General features: G+C 38.7%; 2 protein-coding genes and 1 long non-coding RNA gene across 6 annotated transcripts in view; 1 reads left to right on the top strand and 2 right to left on the bottom strand.

Annotated features, from left to right (window-relative positions):
• Window positions 1-11,196, bottom strand: part of rtn3 (reticulon 3) — a 30,649-nt gene extending 19,453 nt beyond the window's left edge. Inside the window, exons 1-3 of one of the 4 annotated variants that reach the window (XM_017034280.2) lie at window positions 10,678-11,196; window positions 8,339-8,611; window positions 1,802-1,849 (exon numbers count right to left, since the gene is read on the bottom strand). In XM_017034280.2, coding sequence (XP_016889769.1) covers window positions 1,802-1,849; window positions 8,339-8,429 — 139 coding nt within the window. In that variant the 5' untranslated portion in view covers window positions 8,430-8,611; window positions 10,678-11,196. The remainder of the gene's footprint in view (window positions 1-1,801; window positions 1,850-8,338; window positions 8,612-10,677) is intronic. The other 3 variants (XM_017034290.2, XM_008328071.3, XM_017034294.2) reach the window with 3 other exon arrangements.
• LOC112487760 (uncharacterized) lies at window positions 826-1,795 on the bottom strand. Its single transcript, XR_003051165.1, has 2 exons — window positions 1,184-1,795; window positions 826-1,149 (listed from the first exon to the last, which is right to left on the bottom strand). It is a non-coding gene; the product is annotated as an uncharacterized LOC112487760 (long non-coding RNA).
• Window positions 8,659-17,389, top strand: men1 (multiple endocrine neoplasia I). Its single transcript, XM_025060282.1, is given in 10 exon segments — window positions 8,659-9,533; window positions 10,582-10,629; window positions 11,476-11,725; window positions 11,728-11,943; window positions 12,032-12,240; window positions 13,273-13,401; window positions 14,078-14,118; window positions 14,198-14,285; window positions 14,866-15,002; window positions 16,604-17,389. Coding segments are annotated over 8 exon segments (1,209 nt in total). The 5' UTR covers window positions 8,659-9,533; window positions 10,582-10,629; window positions 11,476-11,514; the 3' UTR covers window positions 16,782-17,389.
• The last annotated feature ends 256 nt before the right edge of the window (window positions 17,390-17,645 follow it).

Here is a 17,645-nt window from a genome sequence, read left to right as displayed (position 1 = left end):
ATCGCTGTCCTTTTCTGGCTTTTTAACTGATAAACAAACAGCAACTACAACTGGGAGAATATGAATACAGATAAGAGATAAGTAACTGGAATGTGGCATAGGTCTGTCACATGCATATGGCCAGAAACCTTCTTCATTTCAGGTTGTTTGTAGAAACAACCTGAAAAATTTGGGAGATCACTGTGCATCACATACGACATGCAAAAAACATTTTAATTATCAACTTCCAACTGAGATGATAAATGTTTATTGTTGAACTATATTGCTTCATTCTTTCATGCAATCATTATAATATTTCAATTTTTCCTAATTTTATCAACTTCTGTCTCGTTTGTTTTTAGCTACCATCAAAACACTGTTACATTGACTATGCTAATCATGGCTAAACTCCCTGCCTGTAGAGAAAGTTTCATCCCTGAAGGCCTGTTAACAAACATTCCAAGTGATAGGACATCATTGGCACAGTGAACATCAGATGGGATGTTGCCTAGTTATGTGGACCACAGAGATTGGAAGACTATATAAAGCTTGGTAAAAACACCTCACGTGCCTTTCTGAGTTCAGACTAGTTCTACATGTATCTCTGAACAAAATACCCAAAGCCAGAAAAAGGATTTATTTATGCAACACAAATACAGTGTTTTGGAATTAAAAAAACATTTTAGTACCAAAAGGGCAAAAAGTTAGATGTTAGATCAAATTGTAGTTCAAATTCCAATACAAGCACAACCGGAAATGAACCAGAAAGCATTTTAGAAAATTAAAAAATACGTTAATGCGCTACCGTCTTTGGTACCTTGCTCTTGAACCAGTAATAAATAAATAAAAAAAAGTCTGCATCCACAGTTGCAGCATGTTTTAGTCTCATTGAACCGGTGAAATAAACTGACATATCAGTTCAATTGATTGTTTAACAAAGAAAATTAAAATGGAAAATAATTCACTCTGCTGCCCACTATTGCATCATGCAGCTCACGTTAAGAGGTGGCCTGAATGTGATACAAAAAAAGCAAAATAAAATATATATATAAAAGAGATAAATAAAACATTAGAATAAGTTTAAAAAAAAGGGTCAAAGTCAAGTCACGTATATTTCAATTTAAGATAGGGGGTAAACTTTATCCTTAATTTGATTTAATTTTTTTCCACCTCTTTAAACTATTTTGATTTAATTTTTTTCCACCTCTTTACACTACTTTAAACTACTGGAACACACTGTCATTGTTAAAATAGTGACATGAGGATCTGAAAAAAGAAGTCATCAAATGAAACCTATTTTCTACTGCTTGAATCAAGGATGTCAGACATGCACAACGCCTAACAAGCTATAAAAGCAGATAGGTGGGGTGGAGGGCAAATAAGCAGCCACAGGAAATGTCAGGCCCAAGCTAATGGTTGGTGAATGGTTTCTCCAGTGCCACTCATCCCCCGGGACCTGGCAACTACCGGGGTAGAAGGAAGAAGAGTCTTCATATTGGGTTAGCAGGAAGGTAGGACCAACCCTGAGAGACGTCAACCTGTTCCATATTTAGGTTTCTTCTCTTGTGTGCAAACTGTGAACTTAAACGTCAATGCTTTCTTAAAATATGACCAGTCGGCCTTGGGATTATCTGGAACCTACTGAAACTAGGGCTAGAGGTCATTGTGTTGCCGACTATCTTAATCAGTTGCTATTTTTGTTCTGTTGCAGGCAGGAGAGGGGCACTAGATAAAGGAATGAAGAAGAGCGTAGCAGCAGGCCAGCGTGAGGATACAGAGAAGGGAGGAACGGGTTAGCAGCGTAAGAGAACCATACACTTGCCTTGAGGAGACTGAATGAGAGATACAGGCGAAGAGGAAAGAAAGGAATCTGAAAAATGAAAAAAAAGGACAGAAGAATGATCATTCTAGAAGAGAGGGAGAAAACCGACTGATCTGCTGCACTTGTTCAAATAAAAGCATTCAAAACAGAAGTCGTCAGATTCAGCCTTAACAACTCTACTGTTCCTACAGACAGGACGGAATGATTTAAACAGAAGTGCCTCATGCATATGCTCTCACGCCGGTCAACCTACTGCCTGCTAAAAACATGCACCTTAGCTGCTATGCAGACACATGGATGAATAAACTGATACAAATGCAAATGTGTTTCTCGGACAACCTAATTAATACTGGAAAAAAATTCTGTAATTTTATGTTTAACGTGGTTAATGCACTCATGTAGAGATTATGTAAACCATTTGGCCATAGGTATGTGGGCAGACTTGTCCTACACACCTGCCAGCCTACTTTAGGGCCTGGTCCATTTTTCATGGACTGGGTGGGGCTGTTCTACTCAACGTACAAGGGTGTTTCCCTGCTTCTCAAAGGCAACATACATCGTTAAACACCGTCAATGTGATTTAAGAAAACTTACACTTAGTAAAAGTTGTTAATTCACAAAAGGTAGTATTTAGACTGATGGCTAATGTGAATTGAAATTATTTCATCTACGGTATTTTAATCATCATGTCATGTTTGTAGTAATGGGTTGACAGTATTTATTAATATTCTTAAATTTGAGTGTATGTACGTGAATCTACTCCAACTGTACTATCATGTAGTAGGGTTGCACCAATCTAATATCGCACATAAGACATCTGCTCCTATCGGCGATATCGGCGACTGCTGCCCCCGCGACCCGTTAACGGATAAGCGGATGAAAATGGAAAGATGGATGGATAGATATATGTTCCTAAATTTACTAAATAACTAAATTGGGCATCGGATAGTGGGGCTCATCCTTTACGCCCATCAATTTATCAAACTGTCTGGGAGGTGGATGCTAGGTCATGCATTAGCGGAACATTTAATGCTGGTAGACGACAACCACAGAGAAACAAGAACCATGTCAAAGAGTCAGCTCTTTAGCAGTATTTCAAACTTGCAACTGAGAAATTTTTTTTAACACAATGAAGCAGTTGACTTTTGTTGAGGTACTGCAGAATACTTTTAACTGACAGAATCAGAGTCAACAATACCATACGAGGTCCTGATATTGTTCTTGATGTGCAAACCCTTTTCGGTGTCTGAAAACAATGGTTTTCAAAAGTACATGTTCAACTTGAGCATGAAATATTAAAATACTTTTGAGGTAAAGCTCTTGAGGCAAAAGGGAGTAACAACAAAAACACCTTGAAACAAGAGCTGGTTTAATAAAAATACTATGCCCCAACTTTACCATTTTCAAAAAATAGAATTGCATATATATTCATATGTTGTGAATCAAAGTAAAACGCCTGCTGTAGTGTGCGCTGCTGCATTTATATCATAGAATAAGAGGCAGGTGAAAGGCACAATCATCTTATTTCAATCTTCTTGTTTTCATAATTGTGGGTAGCTAAAATGCATCAGAACAAAATTTTGATTAATCTCCCAGCCTTACTTTATTGATCATTAGAGAAGGTTGTCTTTGTAGGTATGTTATGCTTGACTGGCCTGCCTGCGGTACATATCTGATCTAATAAACATCTTAGTAAAAAAAATAAAAATTCTTATAATTGTCAGGTCTGATGCATCGTTTTAACAGAGCTTGCACATTTAAAGTAAGAACGTCTGCAAAAATTAAACATCACAATCGCACACGCCGTTCACCAACATCCACACCCACACCTGTTTCTTGAGTTGAACGTCTGCGAGACTTCTGTGTCATCAGTTTACGAAACACACCCACACCAACAGTCTCGTCCTCGCCCTTTTTAATGCAATGCAAACATCTAAAATGTGAAAATGATGTGAATGAAGATATGCAAGTGTTTCAGGTTTCGTTGAAAGTGGCAGAATCTTCGCTGAGCTGAACCTAGCAGCAGTCGTTACAGGCTCAGCAAGTCAGGGTTGCCGGGCCATTGCAACGCAGCATTCCTTGTGTCAGATTCATCCAGCTGACAATCACCCAACAGACCACACCTTCACTTTTTAACCCAAACGAAAGCTCTAAATCATACTCATATCCAAAGACGTACAGGCGAGGCAGCACCAAGTAGTTTATTAGACAGCGCTGATGAGACAAAATGTGAAAATTAATGTGTAAACCACTGTGACATTATCAGCCTGACTTGCATAGTTTTAACGACTGAGGTTTTTCATGCAATACTTGCAGTACATTTCATCTCAAAACAGGTATAGCCATCTGAACTAAACTATATCATTAGCATCAGCTAAATTTGGTGTGACCTGGTTTTGAATGTACAGATTTTATAGAAACTGGTTTAAAGGTAGCCTTTAGTTTATATGCATAAGTCAAGCGATAATATTAAAAGTTGTTTAGTTTTACTCTAATGACTCATTATTACCTCAAGTCAACTGGTGATAATAGCGATACAGAAAGAAAACATTGAAAATTGACCAGGAAAAAAATATGTAGCATATCAAGCTAACCTGTGCGGGACCATGTACAGCAGCAACAACTGCTATAGAACCCCAAAATCATTTATAAAGAAACACTGCGTCTTTAGCTTTAGCTCCTGCTAGTATAGTGGTGGAAGTGATGATACAGGCCTAATGTGCTCATAACGTCTGCGCTAGTGCACTAGCTCTAGAGTGCTTCCCACTGCTTGTGGCTGTGCGATTGCATTTTACTGCTGTGATGTTTGTTCAGAGAGGAAGAAGCACAAAGATCAATGATTTGGTCAGTCAGGAAGAGAGCCGAGTCTGGAAGAATGTGTTCCTTGAGGCTGTGTCATGTATTGAACAACTCCAGGGCACATACCCATTTTTAACAAGTGAGGTTCTGGACAAAGAATGTAAAGCTGAACAAAGAAGTGAAGGTCAGCTATATGATCAGCAATGTTTAAAATGCAACTGATATGTTAAGAAAAGGAATGCATGATACAGACGTTTTTCAACCGAAGCCCATAATAAGACAAGAAACAAGAAAAAATAGTGATATATAGTACTTTAAATTTTGGCTGCACTGTGCCACCATGTCAAAAAAAGGACGTTTCACTTCTTGAAGCGCTACAGAATTTGACCTGTTCATTCAAAGTCTCGATACATGCATTTAGTAGAGTAATTCCAAAAATTCCCTTGGTTGGTAAGATAACACATAACTCCTCATCATTTTGTTTTTCAGTGCAGCAAAACACAATTAAACAACAAACTGCGCTGAAAAAAACATTGGGTCTGTAGTGACGTCCTTCGATTTCACCCGGAGAATCAGATGCAACATGGAATGACACAAACTGCGCTGAAAAAAACATTGGGTGTGTAGTGACGTCCTTCGATTTCACCAGGAGAATCAGATGCAACATGGAATGAAGAAATGAAGAAATGAAGAAATGGGGTCTTCCTGAAATCGAAGTATGCCACTTCCTTTGTGACCGGTGTCAGTCATCAGAGTGGAAATTAAGAGAAATGGGACTCGGCTGCAGATTCAAGCTCCACTAGTAACTGTATCTTTAGTATCTTCACAAAAAAAGATGGAATGTCAACTACCGAAACGCAACACTGCCGTATCATTAATGAAAATTATATAATAAATAAATAAAGGGATATCGCTCAACGTATCCACCTTTAAAGTTCAAAATGATTCTGATTTTCCTTAAATTTCCTCAAAGGGAACTCCTGAGGGATTAATAAAGTTCTATCCAATTTATTCTAAAATAAAAAAAAAAAATTAGGTGAACTTATTTTGGTTGGTGCAGAATTTAATTTGGTGTAGCATCGCCGGAATCTCCAGATCATGTGCTAGTGTCTTAAAAGCAGTCTTTGTGATGTGGTACCATTTTAGAAAGGTCTGCTGTAATTGTACTACAGCGATGGAATGGGTTTATTTGTTCTTCGGAACCATTCATATCTTAATGGGTTTATTTGTTCTTCGGAACCATATCTCCAAAAACATCTTAATTCTTCTTATTAATAAATGCATGTAAACCAAGATTTTAACTCACGTTAACAAATGTGCTTATCCATTCACAGAACAAAATGTGCTGTAAAAATGTGAATGTGCCAAAGAAGAAATATGCTCTCAGTGAGTACTTGTTTTTCAGACCATTTCCAATAAACCCTGGAACTAATCGAACGAGGCTGACTTGCACCAGCAGCCATTTAACAAAGTGTCTAATCATCGATCTCTACCTTTGTTATCCCCAGCGTGAATGTCAGCAGCTCCTCTTGAACACGTCTACATTTTTGTTAATGCATTGTATTACTAATTAAACACTTTCATTATGAGGGGTCCAGTAGTCAACTTTAGGAAAGCTCTGTGAGCAAATGTGTTTCGCCAGAAATACTAAAATATTAATTAACATTTATATTTTATGAAAGGAAAGGGTGACGTTACATTCTTATGACTAAATTAATGGCTGTTTAAATCCCTCTCTCAGTAAACTTTACTGAGTAAATGGGTGCAGCAATGATGTCATCCATTGTGTTATATCCAGATTCCAGATACTACAGTCATTTCGCTCGTCGACTCATCCACAGGAATGAGTCTTTGGGCCTTTATTCCCCAAGGCTAGTCTTCAAATCTGCTGTTTGTCAAAGCTAAAGAGACCAGGATGTTCTACCAAAGACATACGTATTTTACATTCAAGTATTTGCAAGTGGTTTCTCTCCTGCTAATTACTTCCTCTGGTGTATTGCATAAGTGACATCCCTGAGGTTATGAATATATTAATCATTATTTTAAACATTATAATGTATGACATAGCTCTCACAGTTGGGACTGTGTTTACGTAAAAATGGCGTTTAGTTTGAGCTTTTAAATAGCCATCGACTGAAAACCACCCTTGTTTATGACCTGCCCCACCCTGCCTCACCCAACTGACATGTAAAAATGCATGTGCCATAATTCAATAAGCCATCAAGAGTAAATGATAACCAATGATTTCCTACGAGATATGCCGGTTAAGCCCAAGTCCAACAGCTTTACCACAGCCATAAAACACCATGTTGAGATATTAGAAAAAGGAGATCAATATTTTGATGTTAAAAAAAAAAAAACATTGTTAAACAAATCTTTTAATATTATTTTCATTCTAGGTGTACCTTCATGTGTTTAATATTCAGATCATGAAGAGTTATATTTAAAAGATATATAATCTAGGGTTGCCACTGCAGTAAAACTGACTAATATAGAGGGATATATTCTAAATTGTAAGATTTTACCTAAATATAATCATAGTTCCTAATCTTACTGGAAACTCAACAACTCCTTGTATTATTGAAAATAAATCACACAATGTTTGTTGATTGGTTAGGCTTCATCCTGAAGCATCCACGTCAAAAACAACACGTCGAGACGCTGATAATTATGATGGTGGTGGACGTTCACAGTGATCACAATTTAAAACGCTCTTTCTGTCCATCCCTCCAACACAGTCCCCGAAGACAAAGGTGCCACTCCCTGACAAAACCTGTCAAAGTGGCTCTATGAAACAACAATTGGCCTTTTGTTTTTTGATTTAGCCCGAGACCTGAGAGACTGCAAACACTACATGGCAGTGAACTTGGTGAGGGGATCTGGCAGAATGCGACGACATAAGGCAGCCGCTCAGGAAGCCTAGTGCTTTGTTTGACGATGATTAAAATTATTAGGACGACACAGAAAGAGGTAATGCGCCTTTAAGAGGTTCTCCCTGCACTCAATGGCAGTTGCCCAGTAACAATGCATCTGCAGTGCAGAGAGTCGCAGCACAGAGCAGAACGGCGACAACGTCCTCTCACACCGAACCTTTGACAGCGGCCATGTAATGCCTGAAATGCCTGCAATAACGTAGCATTGGGATTTGTTAGGACAAGCAAAACAATTCGGCTGATACCAAAGAAAATAAAACGTAGCAGGTCCAAAAAAAAAATCATACAAAATAGGCCCCATAACGGGCAACAGCAAACATGTTCAACTAGAACCCAGTATTTTGTGTGACGTTTTCGTATTAGGCTTCCCGGGGTGCATTGTTATCGAAACATCTCACGTCATGTTTTAATTGCATAGACTACGGACCGAGCCGCTTCTCTTTTGATGCGTCACACATAAAATTGACACATCTATGAATGACGTTTTGTTTGGCTCTATTGGTACTTCACACAGCCTCGTGTATTGTGGGCAGGCCGGAGCTGAACAACGTCAGGATATAGTCGCTAACCGTGTGCTGACCACCACATGTGTTCCTCATGTTTGCTGTAACATGATGAAATATACACATACAAACACATAGATGTTTTCTTTCAGTTGAATAAATAATTAAAACACGTACGTTTTCACGGACATGCTAACATGAGTGTGTATAACAACATGGCTGAAGACGAATTGATAACAAAACATTGATCATAAACAAACATTATTTTATAGCTGACGGCATTGCGACAGTATGTTTCTTACCGTTAAGCTTTGATTCTTTGGCAGCAGAATTCTGACCATCGCCAACCCCTTGCGACGACGATATCTGGGTGGACTGAGTTATTGGATCCATTTCGGTGTAGTTACAGGCTGCACACAGACGGCAAAATGACTGTCGTCTTAACTGTGAATTGAAGTTGTACGTGCGTTGTCTGACTTTCCTCTCAAACCCCCAAGGAGCGGGATACGGCTCTGCACCTTAACGCAATATCCGAGCACTGAGAGAAAGGCTGAGGTGGTTGGAAACAAGGCGGGCTGTGGAGGAGGGCGGACAACACATATCAGCGATGAGAGGCGTTCACTGTCGAGGCTCTGCCTCCGATATTATTTATCTCCATAAAACGCAGTGCATACTGCATTGGAACACAACGCCTCACAATAGCTTACCGTGTACTTAAAAAAATGTTCGGTCTTTTTCTTTAACATAAACCCATTTAACTAATTGACACACTGTTAAAATTTGATTCATTAGAAGTAATCTGCAGGTTGTGTCTAAAGTTCAACCGCAAGTTCAATGTAATTTCCCATCCTGTATAGAATATTTATCTATTTGAGAAAAACAATAGTTTTGAAGGCATCATGAGGAAAGTTCTTGAACACAGGAACCTGATTCATCTGTAGGATTTTATGTTGAATATGCTTAATTATAAAGAAATGCCATATCGCTTTTGGGGGACGATGTCGTATATATTGTAAGTATTATGAAATCCCAGAACACATAACTGTAAGTAGTAGTATTTAATACATACTTATTTATTTATTTATTGCACCGACTGTCCAACAATATTAATAAACGTGTTATCAAGCAAGCAATATCTTATCCTAACCAAGCGCTTTTAGCTGTGTATTCAATATGCATTACACACCTTTGTTCAAAACCAAAATCATCTGTAACGGCTTATAAATGTAAAGGGCACCCTCTACTGGTTTTCTTTAGAAGCATGTTCTCTAAAATACTATTCCCATAATCCATCTGGAAACGACGTCTGGGTGGGGTTAGATCTGTAATAGTAATCACGGACCTGTGGACGTTCAACGCGCCTTGGCGCATGTTCTGCAGATCTGCACAAAATAAACGTAGCGGTTGCCAAACACACACTTTCCGCCAAAGTGAACTGCGCGGCAAAAGAAGGGAGACACAAACAAAAACATGTGGCGGACTCTCTGTGAATAACGGGTATGTTATTTATCTCACGCTAGTATAATATCACGTGTGTTTATACCTTTTAATGAGTCACCACTGGGGTCTTGTGGCGGTGTTGTTCCTTGTTAGACTAGAGCAGGTGGACGTTGGGTTAAAGTAGTGAGTTAGGCTAACTAGGAGCTGGTTAGCCTGTTAGCTGCCTCTGACAACAGACGTCATTTAGGCGTGCTGCTCTTGCCCTTCTTTTGACCACGTTGATTCGGTTTGTGGGCTATGTTAATTAAATACTCTCAATTTTTAAAAGTATGCGCGTTATTTGACACTAAACACCAGTATGTGGCCAAAACGGTTAGCCACATTTCACTTTTCTTTAACCGAGTGAGTCTACGCTAGCCGAGCTATCAATTTATTCTTTTATCGTTTTGGTGACGTCTTGAGGAAATTAGCTTTTACGACGTGGTGGAAATTCCCTCCATTTTAAAGCGTATTCGTCGCTCTTATGTGTAGCTTTGTAGTGGTGGTTGTGTAGCAGCAGGAGTAAGTGCCCCGCCCACCAAAGCGCCATATAGACAATGTAGGCTAGGTTGATGTAACCACTATATTATATAACCGGTAAATCGAACCAGTCGAGCCTTGGTGCGTCATTCGTTTAAGTAAGCACGGATGAAAACTCTGTTTTATTTTTACTGTGAACAAATTATTATTTTTACCAACAGCATAACTAGAGGTTTAATAAACGTGTATTTTTACCGTGTCGTATCAGTAGACATGACGCACAAGTTGAAATCTGCTAAAGAAACGAAATCAAAAACGCACAAGTTGAAATCTGCTAAAGAAATAGCGAATCAAAACACCGATGTAATAACTAAGCTGTGATTACTGACGTATATAATTTTAACGAGGTTCTGACGGTTTGTATTGATTATTACATGAAATAAGTATGACGTGTAAGGCTTAAGTCTGTGTTAATATGCTACTGTGACAATGAATGGTTCAAAGGTCATATGTCAATTCATCGTCATTCACTTTCTTTTACCTTTTTTACATTCGTTATTTTCCTGCTTTTATTGGTGTTTTACAGCTGTTGGAATCTTCAAGATCGGGTCTATAATATTTATCCTTTTCTAAGGTAATGATGCTCTATATTCCCTATTGGATGTAAACATAGCATACTTACAGCAAGTCTGTAGAGCTTTTTCACCACTTAGCAACCAGTTCTCTGTTCTTTCCTTGATGATTTTTGCTTTCCTTTCCACTCAGTGTTTGATGTATCTCATTTCATCTGCTTCAGCCACAGGGTACACTCTCCCTTGATCTGTGACTTTGATCTAAACAGTTATGATGTGGAAGGGACTTTCCACATAACCATTACCAGTCACCTACCAATTCATAAATGTATTCATATACATATTTATGTGTACATAAATGTGAAATGTTTATGTAAGTATACTGAAGATTGAATTGTGCTTTGAACTCAAGTGCAGTTCTTCTAGACCTCATTGGTTATCTTTATTGTTTTTCTGGTTACATGTTAAGGCTAAATATTTTCTGAAATATTTTAGAAATCACGAACCTCATAGCATGCCTTAGTCGTTCTTTGGCATAACTGCCCAACTCTACCCTCCTAATGCTGCTGATTCATTGAGACTCAGTTGCCATGCCCTCAGCCAATCAGAGCGCTTGTTCCAGCCCACATTCACTACATCTACCCATCTACCACTTTATCTACCTACAAACACACAGTGGTAGTAAAAATGTCACCAAAAATAAATTAGTCAACAGTGATGAAATAAACAGTCGTTGCCATCTGATAAAGAGAAGCAGTTGTTTAAAAGAAATTAACAAAAGTTTATACTTTTCTGCTCTATGGAAATATACAAAAACAGTGAATTGAAGGTGTAATTCATATTTCAAAATAAAATAACATCATTATGTTAACAATTTCTAAATGTTGACAATGTCACACTAACTGCAGGTTAGGAGCAACTCTGGCTATTGGCTGACAGTAAACGTCATGGGTTTACACTCAGCCCAGAAGAAGCACTTCCCCCTGCGGGGCATAGATGGGGTGGTTCAACTCTTCGATGCTGAGCTTCGCAAGTCAGAACCCGACTTGGCACTTCTCTCACTGGTCTTGGGATTTGTGGAGCACTTCTTGGCTGTAAATCGGGTCATTCCCATTAACGTTCCTGGAGTGCGTTTTGAACCGCTGGAGCCCGACTGCCCCACTTCCTGTTTCCCTCCCTGGGTATGATCTCTGCACTGTACGAGCGTTTCACAGCCCAAATCCGTGGTGCTGTGGACCTGTCCCAGTATCGAAGAACAGGACCTGGGTCCAGCAGAGAGCTGGTGAAGAAGGTGTCAGATGTCATCTGGAACAGCCTTAGTCGCTCATACTTCAAAGACCGCGCACACATTCAGTCCCTTTTCAGTCTCATCACTGGTATGACATTGCAGAAATTCAAATATTCATAAGGGAAACCAAGAAAAGTAAATATTAATTAATGTTTTTTTTTTTTAATGTTATACAGGCACTAAACTGGACAGTTCTGGTGTGGCCTTCGCAGTGGTGGCAGCCTGCCAAGTTCTTGGTCTGAAGGATGTCCACTTAGCACTGTCCGAGGACCACGCCTGGGTGATTTTTGGCAAAAATGGCGAGGAGACCGCAGAGGTCACTTGGCACGGAAAGGGTAACGAGGACCGGCGGGGACAGACGGTCACAGCTGGAGTCAATGAGAAAGTGAGGACCTCAAATAAAAGTTGTAAAATGAGCTTTCAGCACAGTGGATAAAATAAGCAAATGTCTACCAGAACAGTGCTCATAAAGACATGGCTAGAAAACTATTTTCTAAAAAAAATCAGACCTAAGTGATGGTGGTACTTTCTACTGCCTTCAGCTTGGAGGTATACACCACTTCTTCCCATCAGAAACAATGACTCAGAAATCAGAAGTGAGTCACCTAGTTTCATGGCTGGTTGACATGCCCAAAACGGGGAAACATTATGACCTAGCCTTTGTAATATATGGCCATATATGGTCATCTTGTTCCTAATGAAATAAAGTGACTATACTAGTAAATATGTATGTGTATCTCTATATATACCCATATATGTATAGATATACAAACATATACTGTGCATATATACATACATACATATAAATATATTTGTGTTTGTATCTATGTATACACATTTTTAGAGAGAAAAGAAAAACAATCCAATTAACCAATGCCATTTGCATGTTAAACTTATTCATAAAAGAAACTGATACAGTGCTGTAGAATATCTATACTTTGTGGTGAAACGAAAGTCAAATAGTGATTTGAAATCAGTGGTTTGCATAAAAATGCATAATTGTTTTTTTATGAACTTTTTATACACACACTGATCATACAGTGGCTTCTGTGGACTTTCACATGTTTTCAAATTACACTCACTACACAAACTGCACTCACTTAAAAAAATCTGCCACTTTATCACTCATATCTATACACGTGTTTCTGTGGCTTCTGCTGCACAAACTTGCTGACTAATAGAAGTAGTAGGGGAAGAGCATTATGGCAAGCATGCGTTTTAAACCAGTCCATCCCTGCATTGTTCTCGTGCAGTGGCCAAATCATTAAGGAAGCTAATCATAGCAGTGACAGCTGGTCTATTAATATATCTTATAAATAACATAACTGTAAAACAACATTTTATTTTACTATTGTTTTTTTTATTTATTCAATTGTTGTTAAAATATTAAATCCTACTCTTGATCTGTGTCATTCAGAGTTGGCTGTACCTAAAGGGCTCCTACATGAAATGTGACAGAAGCATGGAGGTGGCCTTCATGGTCTGTGCCATCAACCCTTCACTGGACCTGCACACTGACAGCTCTGAGCTCCTGCAGCTGCAGCAGGTGAGCAGCATGTTCGGATGACGTGACACAACTGGGAATTAGAGTTGACAATTTAATAATAATAAACTAAATATTTTGTCTGGATCAATTATGGATATCAGTTATCGGTTAAATTTCCCTCCATTCCCTTATAGACACGAGGGTATAGACACTCGGTACTGTTAAGCATCTTTTGATTTATATACTGTATTTGTTCATCAGACTCCAAAGGGGTCAGTGTTCCCCCAGGCAGATGACAATAAACATCTCACTTACTGATTGATGACTCTACTCTCTAATAGTAATAATGAATCCATAAATAATAGACACAGCAACTCTTGCAATCACAGAGGGACTCTGTAGGTGGCCCTCTCTTACAGCAGGTGGCAGTGTTTTCCATTGAAAATGTACACTCATTCAACACCAGGGGTTTGAATCGATTTTAGAAGATTGCTGATTCGACATCGAATTGGGGGGGAAAGAATTGCAATGCATCGATAAATAGATATTTTTGCCCACCCCTAATAGACTCGTTCATTGGATTAATTATTCTCTTTGGCAGGTAATGTCACACAGGTAGCGTTTATTAGCATTAGCATATCAGCGTTAATCAGCACAAATCTTAATCTGACCTATGTTGTTTTTAATCAAAGTTGTGGAATGCACAATCTATGATTTGTCTTCTTCATTCTCACAGAAACTTCTGTGGTTGCTGTATGAGCGTGGCGACCTGGACAGGTGAGGCTGTGGGAGTTCTTAATTCTGTGATGTTACATGTCTCTCTTACAAAAATTAATTTCCTGCTGTTGTCCCTCAGGTATCCCATGGCCATGGGCACTTTGGCGGACCTGGAGGACCAAGACCCAATCCCAGGCAAAGAGAGCCCCCTGAGGATTCACCTCAAGGTAACCCGCTTCTACATAATAATGATGATAATAATAATAATAATAACAATTACAATTGTCAAAGTGAATGCATGCTAGAGGAGAAAAGCAGGTATCGGATTGATGTTGGTATCAACAGATACTGCTTGTGTATGTGGATTCATTGTGATTAATTATGATAACAAGTGGTGGATTCATTGTGATTAATTATGATAAGTAATTGTGATTGATTGTGATTAATCTACAGTCTTTTTTTATGGAATTTTAAGGACGGCATTTCTTGCTTCAGAAAGCAAACCTCTCTTAACATCTAGGAACAAAGCTGTTTCTCAAAACACAATTTTATACTTTGCCAAATAGCTGTCCCTTTGTTATCCAAAGTAAATATGCAATGTGTTAAGAGAGTTTGCTCTTTGAGAGAAAATTTGAATGTAATCATTATTGCTAAAAACAAAGAGAATTTGGATTAAACTTAAAGTAAAATACATTTTTAGCAGTTGTCAAAAATTGAAATAAAGTGTTTTCAAGTTGTAAAGCCAATGTTGTTTGCAGTAAAATGACGAGTCCATATTTTAAGTGAGTGTGCCTCTCTGTCTGTCAGGCTGTGGGTTCTGCCCAGAAGCATTACAACAACGAGCACATCTACCCCTACATGTACCTGGCTGGTTTCCATTACAGACACAGGAACGTGCAGGAGGCTCTGAAGTCCTGGGCTGAGGCCGCGCAGGTCATGCAGGAGTGAGTACTGTAGGGAAGCAAACACTAGATGGCAGTATGTAAACATAATCACATAATTCGGTCCCTTCAGGATTGTGCAGCAGCCTTTGTGATTGTTGCGGGCAAAAACATTATGAAATTGCGTGCAGTTTCTTAAAGAGTTGCAATATTTCTAAAATATTCTAAAATCAGATGAGGTGAAACAAAAAAAAAAAAAAGCAGAAGGCAAACTCATTGATGCCAGTTATTGTAAACAATTTAGCAAATTGCAAATAAATTATTTGGTACAATATTAAATAAATGATAATGATAATATGTCGTGCACTTCTCTCAGTAATCTGAACACAAACTCTAAAAAATAGTTTATTTAGTTTAATCATTTGTATGGATTTTATATTTTTAAGCTACCGTAATATTTCTATTGACAATTTAGCATTTTCCAAAACCGTGTTGACAATTTGCAATTTTAGTGTTAAAATGAGACATCAAAAGCATAGATATAAACAAATATATTGATAATATAAAATAATAATTTTATATTATTGTTAGAATAAATGGGTTAAATAACCAAGCAAGGGACAGAGTGTCGGGAGCACTAAGTGTCGAAAAAGGACTGGGAGTGAGGACTCGGAAAAATGGAGCTCGGTGGAACACACCTAAGTCGATGTTAGCTCGCATCACGAGGAAAATCTTGCAATGGTTGCTTACTTGTAACCTGAAAAACTTGTATTTCAGGGCGCTCATACCTTGGTGTTCTACTGTATTTCCTCCTTTTTCTGCTTTTCTTTTATGGCATGCTTACGTGCAGGAAACCTGTCATCCACAACAACACCCTGATAATTTTTTCCGCAGCCATAACAAAACCACACGGCTGATTTAATGTGCTTGTTCGGGCCGTAATGAATTTTCTTCTGCCATTTTTCCAAACATTTGGGCACGCCGCTCTTCTGCAACTTAAGTACTTAAGACACACACTTAATTGTGGTATTGAGTCAAGTAATTGAAAAGTGGCCAAACAGGAAGTGACATATCCACGAAGAGGGCGTCGACATAGTGAAGTTGACAGAATTTTCCTTATATGCAAGACTCCCAGGATTTATTGAAATTGTGTGCTTTTTCGCTATCGCAACATGGCAAAATCCTGCAGGGACTGATCAGTACTGCGGCACCTAAGTCACGTTTGTCTTGCAGGGCTCACTTTTTATTGTGTAACTCGTTCTCAAATGCTGCTTCAAGCCAGTGTGAGAACAGAGCCAGGAAGCGTTCCTCTCTACATCCTTGCTCCCTCCCCTCATCTGGTGAACCCAATGTTCAGGATCTGCAGCTAAAAATACCGGCAGACACACCAGTCCACACATTCCCTCACCATCGTTCAGCTTCCTTTTCCTGCTTCTTCATTGTTCCTCAATTTCAGCTTTTTCCTCCGTGCGCAATTTCAAGACAGGATAATAGTGTGTTATTCTTTATCCATAACACTGAATCCTCTGTGGAAAAGTTCACTTCATGTCGTGTCTAGACCGACTGCTGTCACGTCTACTTATTCTTCACCTGTGTCATCCTGTAAATGGTAATACATTTAAAATGACCACTGTTTCAAACGAATCCCGCCGCTGTTTCTGCAGGTATAACTATTTCCGTGAGGATGAGGAGATCTACAAAGAGTTCTTTGACATTGCAAATGATGTTATCCCCACACTGCTGAAGGAGACTGCTGCTGCAGAGAGTCCAGGGGAGGGAGGAGAGGGAGGTGAAGGAGCAGACAAGGTGAGATTATCCAGCCCAGGGGAAAGCAGTACGTGAAAGTACGTCACTGATGGAGTCATTCCATATGGGAATTACAACTGCCATATGATATAAGGAAACTAAATACAGTAACATTTTGAAAAATAGCTTAGTACCTAATAATTTAAACTATTTAGTAAGGATGTATCAGATGAACATTATCGGACGGCGTTTGCCTCGTTAACTGCTATCTGGGAAATTGACACTTTAAATTCTCCCATGGGAGTTATGAATATGTTAGCGTCTAATCGGTCACAAATATTGTAGCTTCCCTTGGAACAAAATCATGATACGGTCTAGGAGTACACAGGCTACTGTGGGCTACCCACCTTCCTCCGACGGGGAACGACATGACCAACAGGCTTCTTAGCCACTTAATGTCGAGCATTTTAACTGTGCTTTTGTTTTTGCATTTACTCTTGGTGAATTTTTATTTGTAGGTACTGAAAAAATTCTCATTGAGTAAGTTTTTGTTTATCTGGCTAAAACCACTCAACTAATTTTGTTGGTCAATGTAAACACAGTGGGGCTTCAAGATAGGAGTTCAATCCGTTCCAAAACAGCACTCTGTCGATCCACTTATATCTGGATTGCATTTTCCTCATTAAAATGAACTAAAAACTAATCAATTCCAGCCCCCCAGAAATATACCATTAATTAATTAAATTAACCCCCATCTAAACATCAGAAACATAAATATAAACAAATATATTGATAATATAACGTAATAATTAGGAAAACAATTTATATTATTGTTATATAAAAAAAGTGTCGGGGCCACTAAGGTAGGAGAAGGACCGGGTTGTGAGGACTGGATGCTTTTATATCTAAAAAACTCACTTTCACGTTTAGAGGTATTTCATACATTATCTGTATTGGTTT

Source organism: Cynoglossus semilaevis, chromosome 1 (assembly GCF_000523025.1).
Source record: "Cynoglossus semilaevis isolate Cse_v1.0 chromosome 1, Cse_v1.0, whole genome shotgun sequence".
Taxonomy (NCBI): domain Eukaryota; kingdom Metazoa; phylum Chordata; class Actinopteri; order Pleuronectiformes; family Cynoglossidae; genus Cynoglossus; species Cynoglossus semilaevis.
The sequence above is the reverse complement of the archived record's forward strand: the minus strand, read 5'-3'. Positions and strand labels throughout refer to the sequence as shown.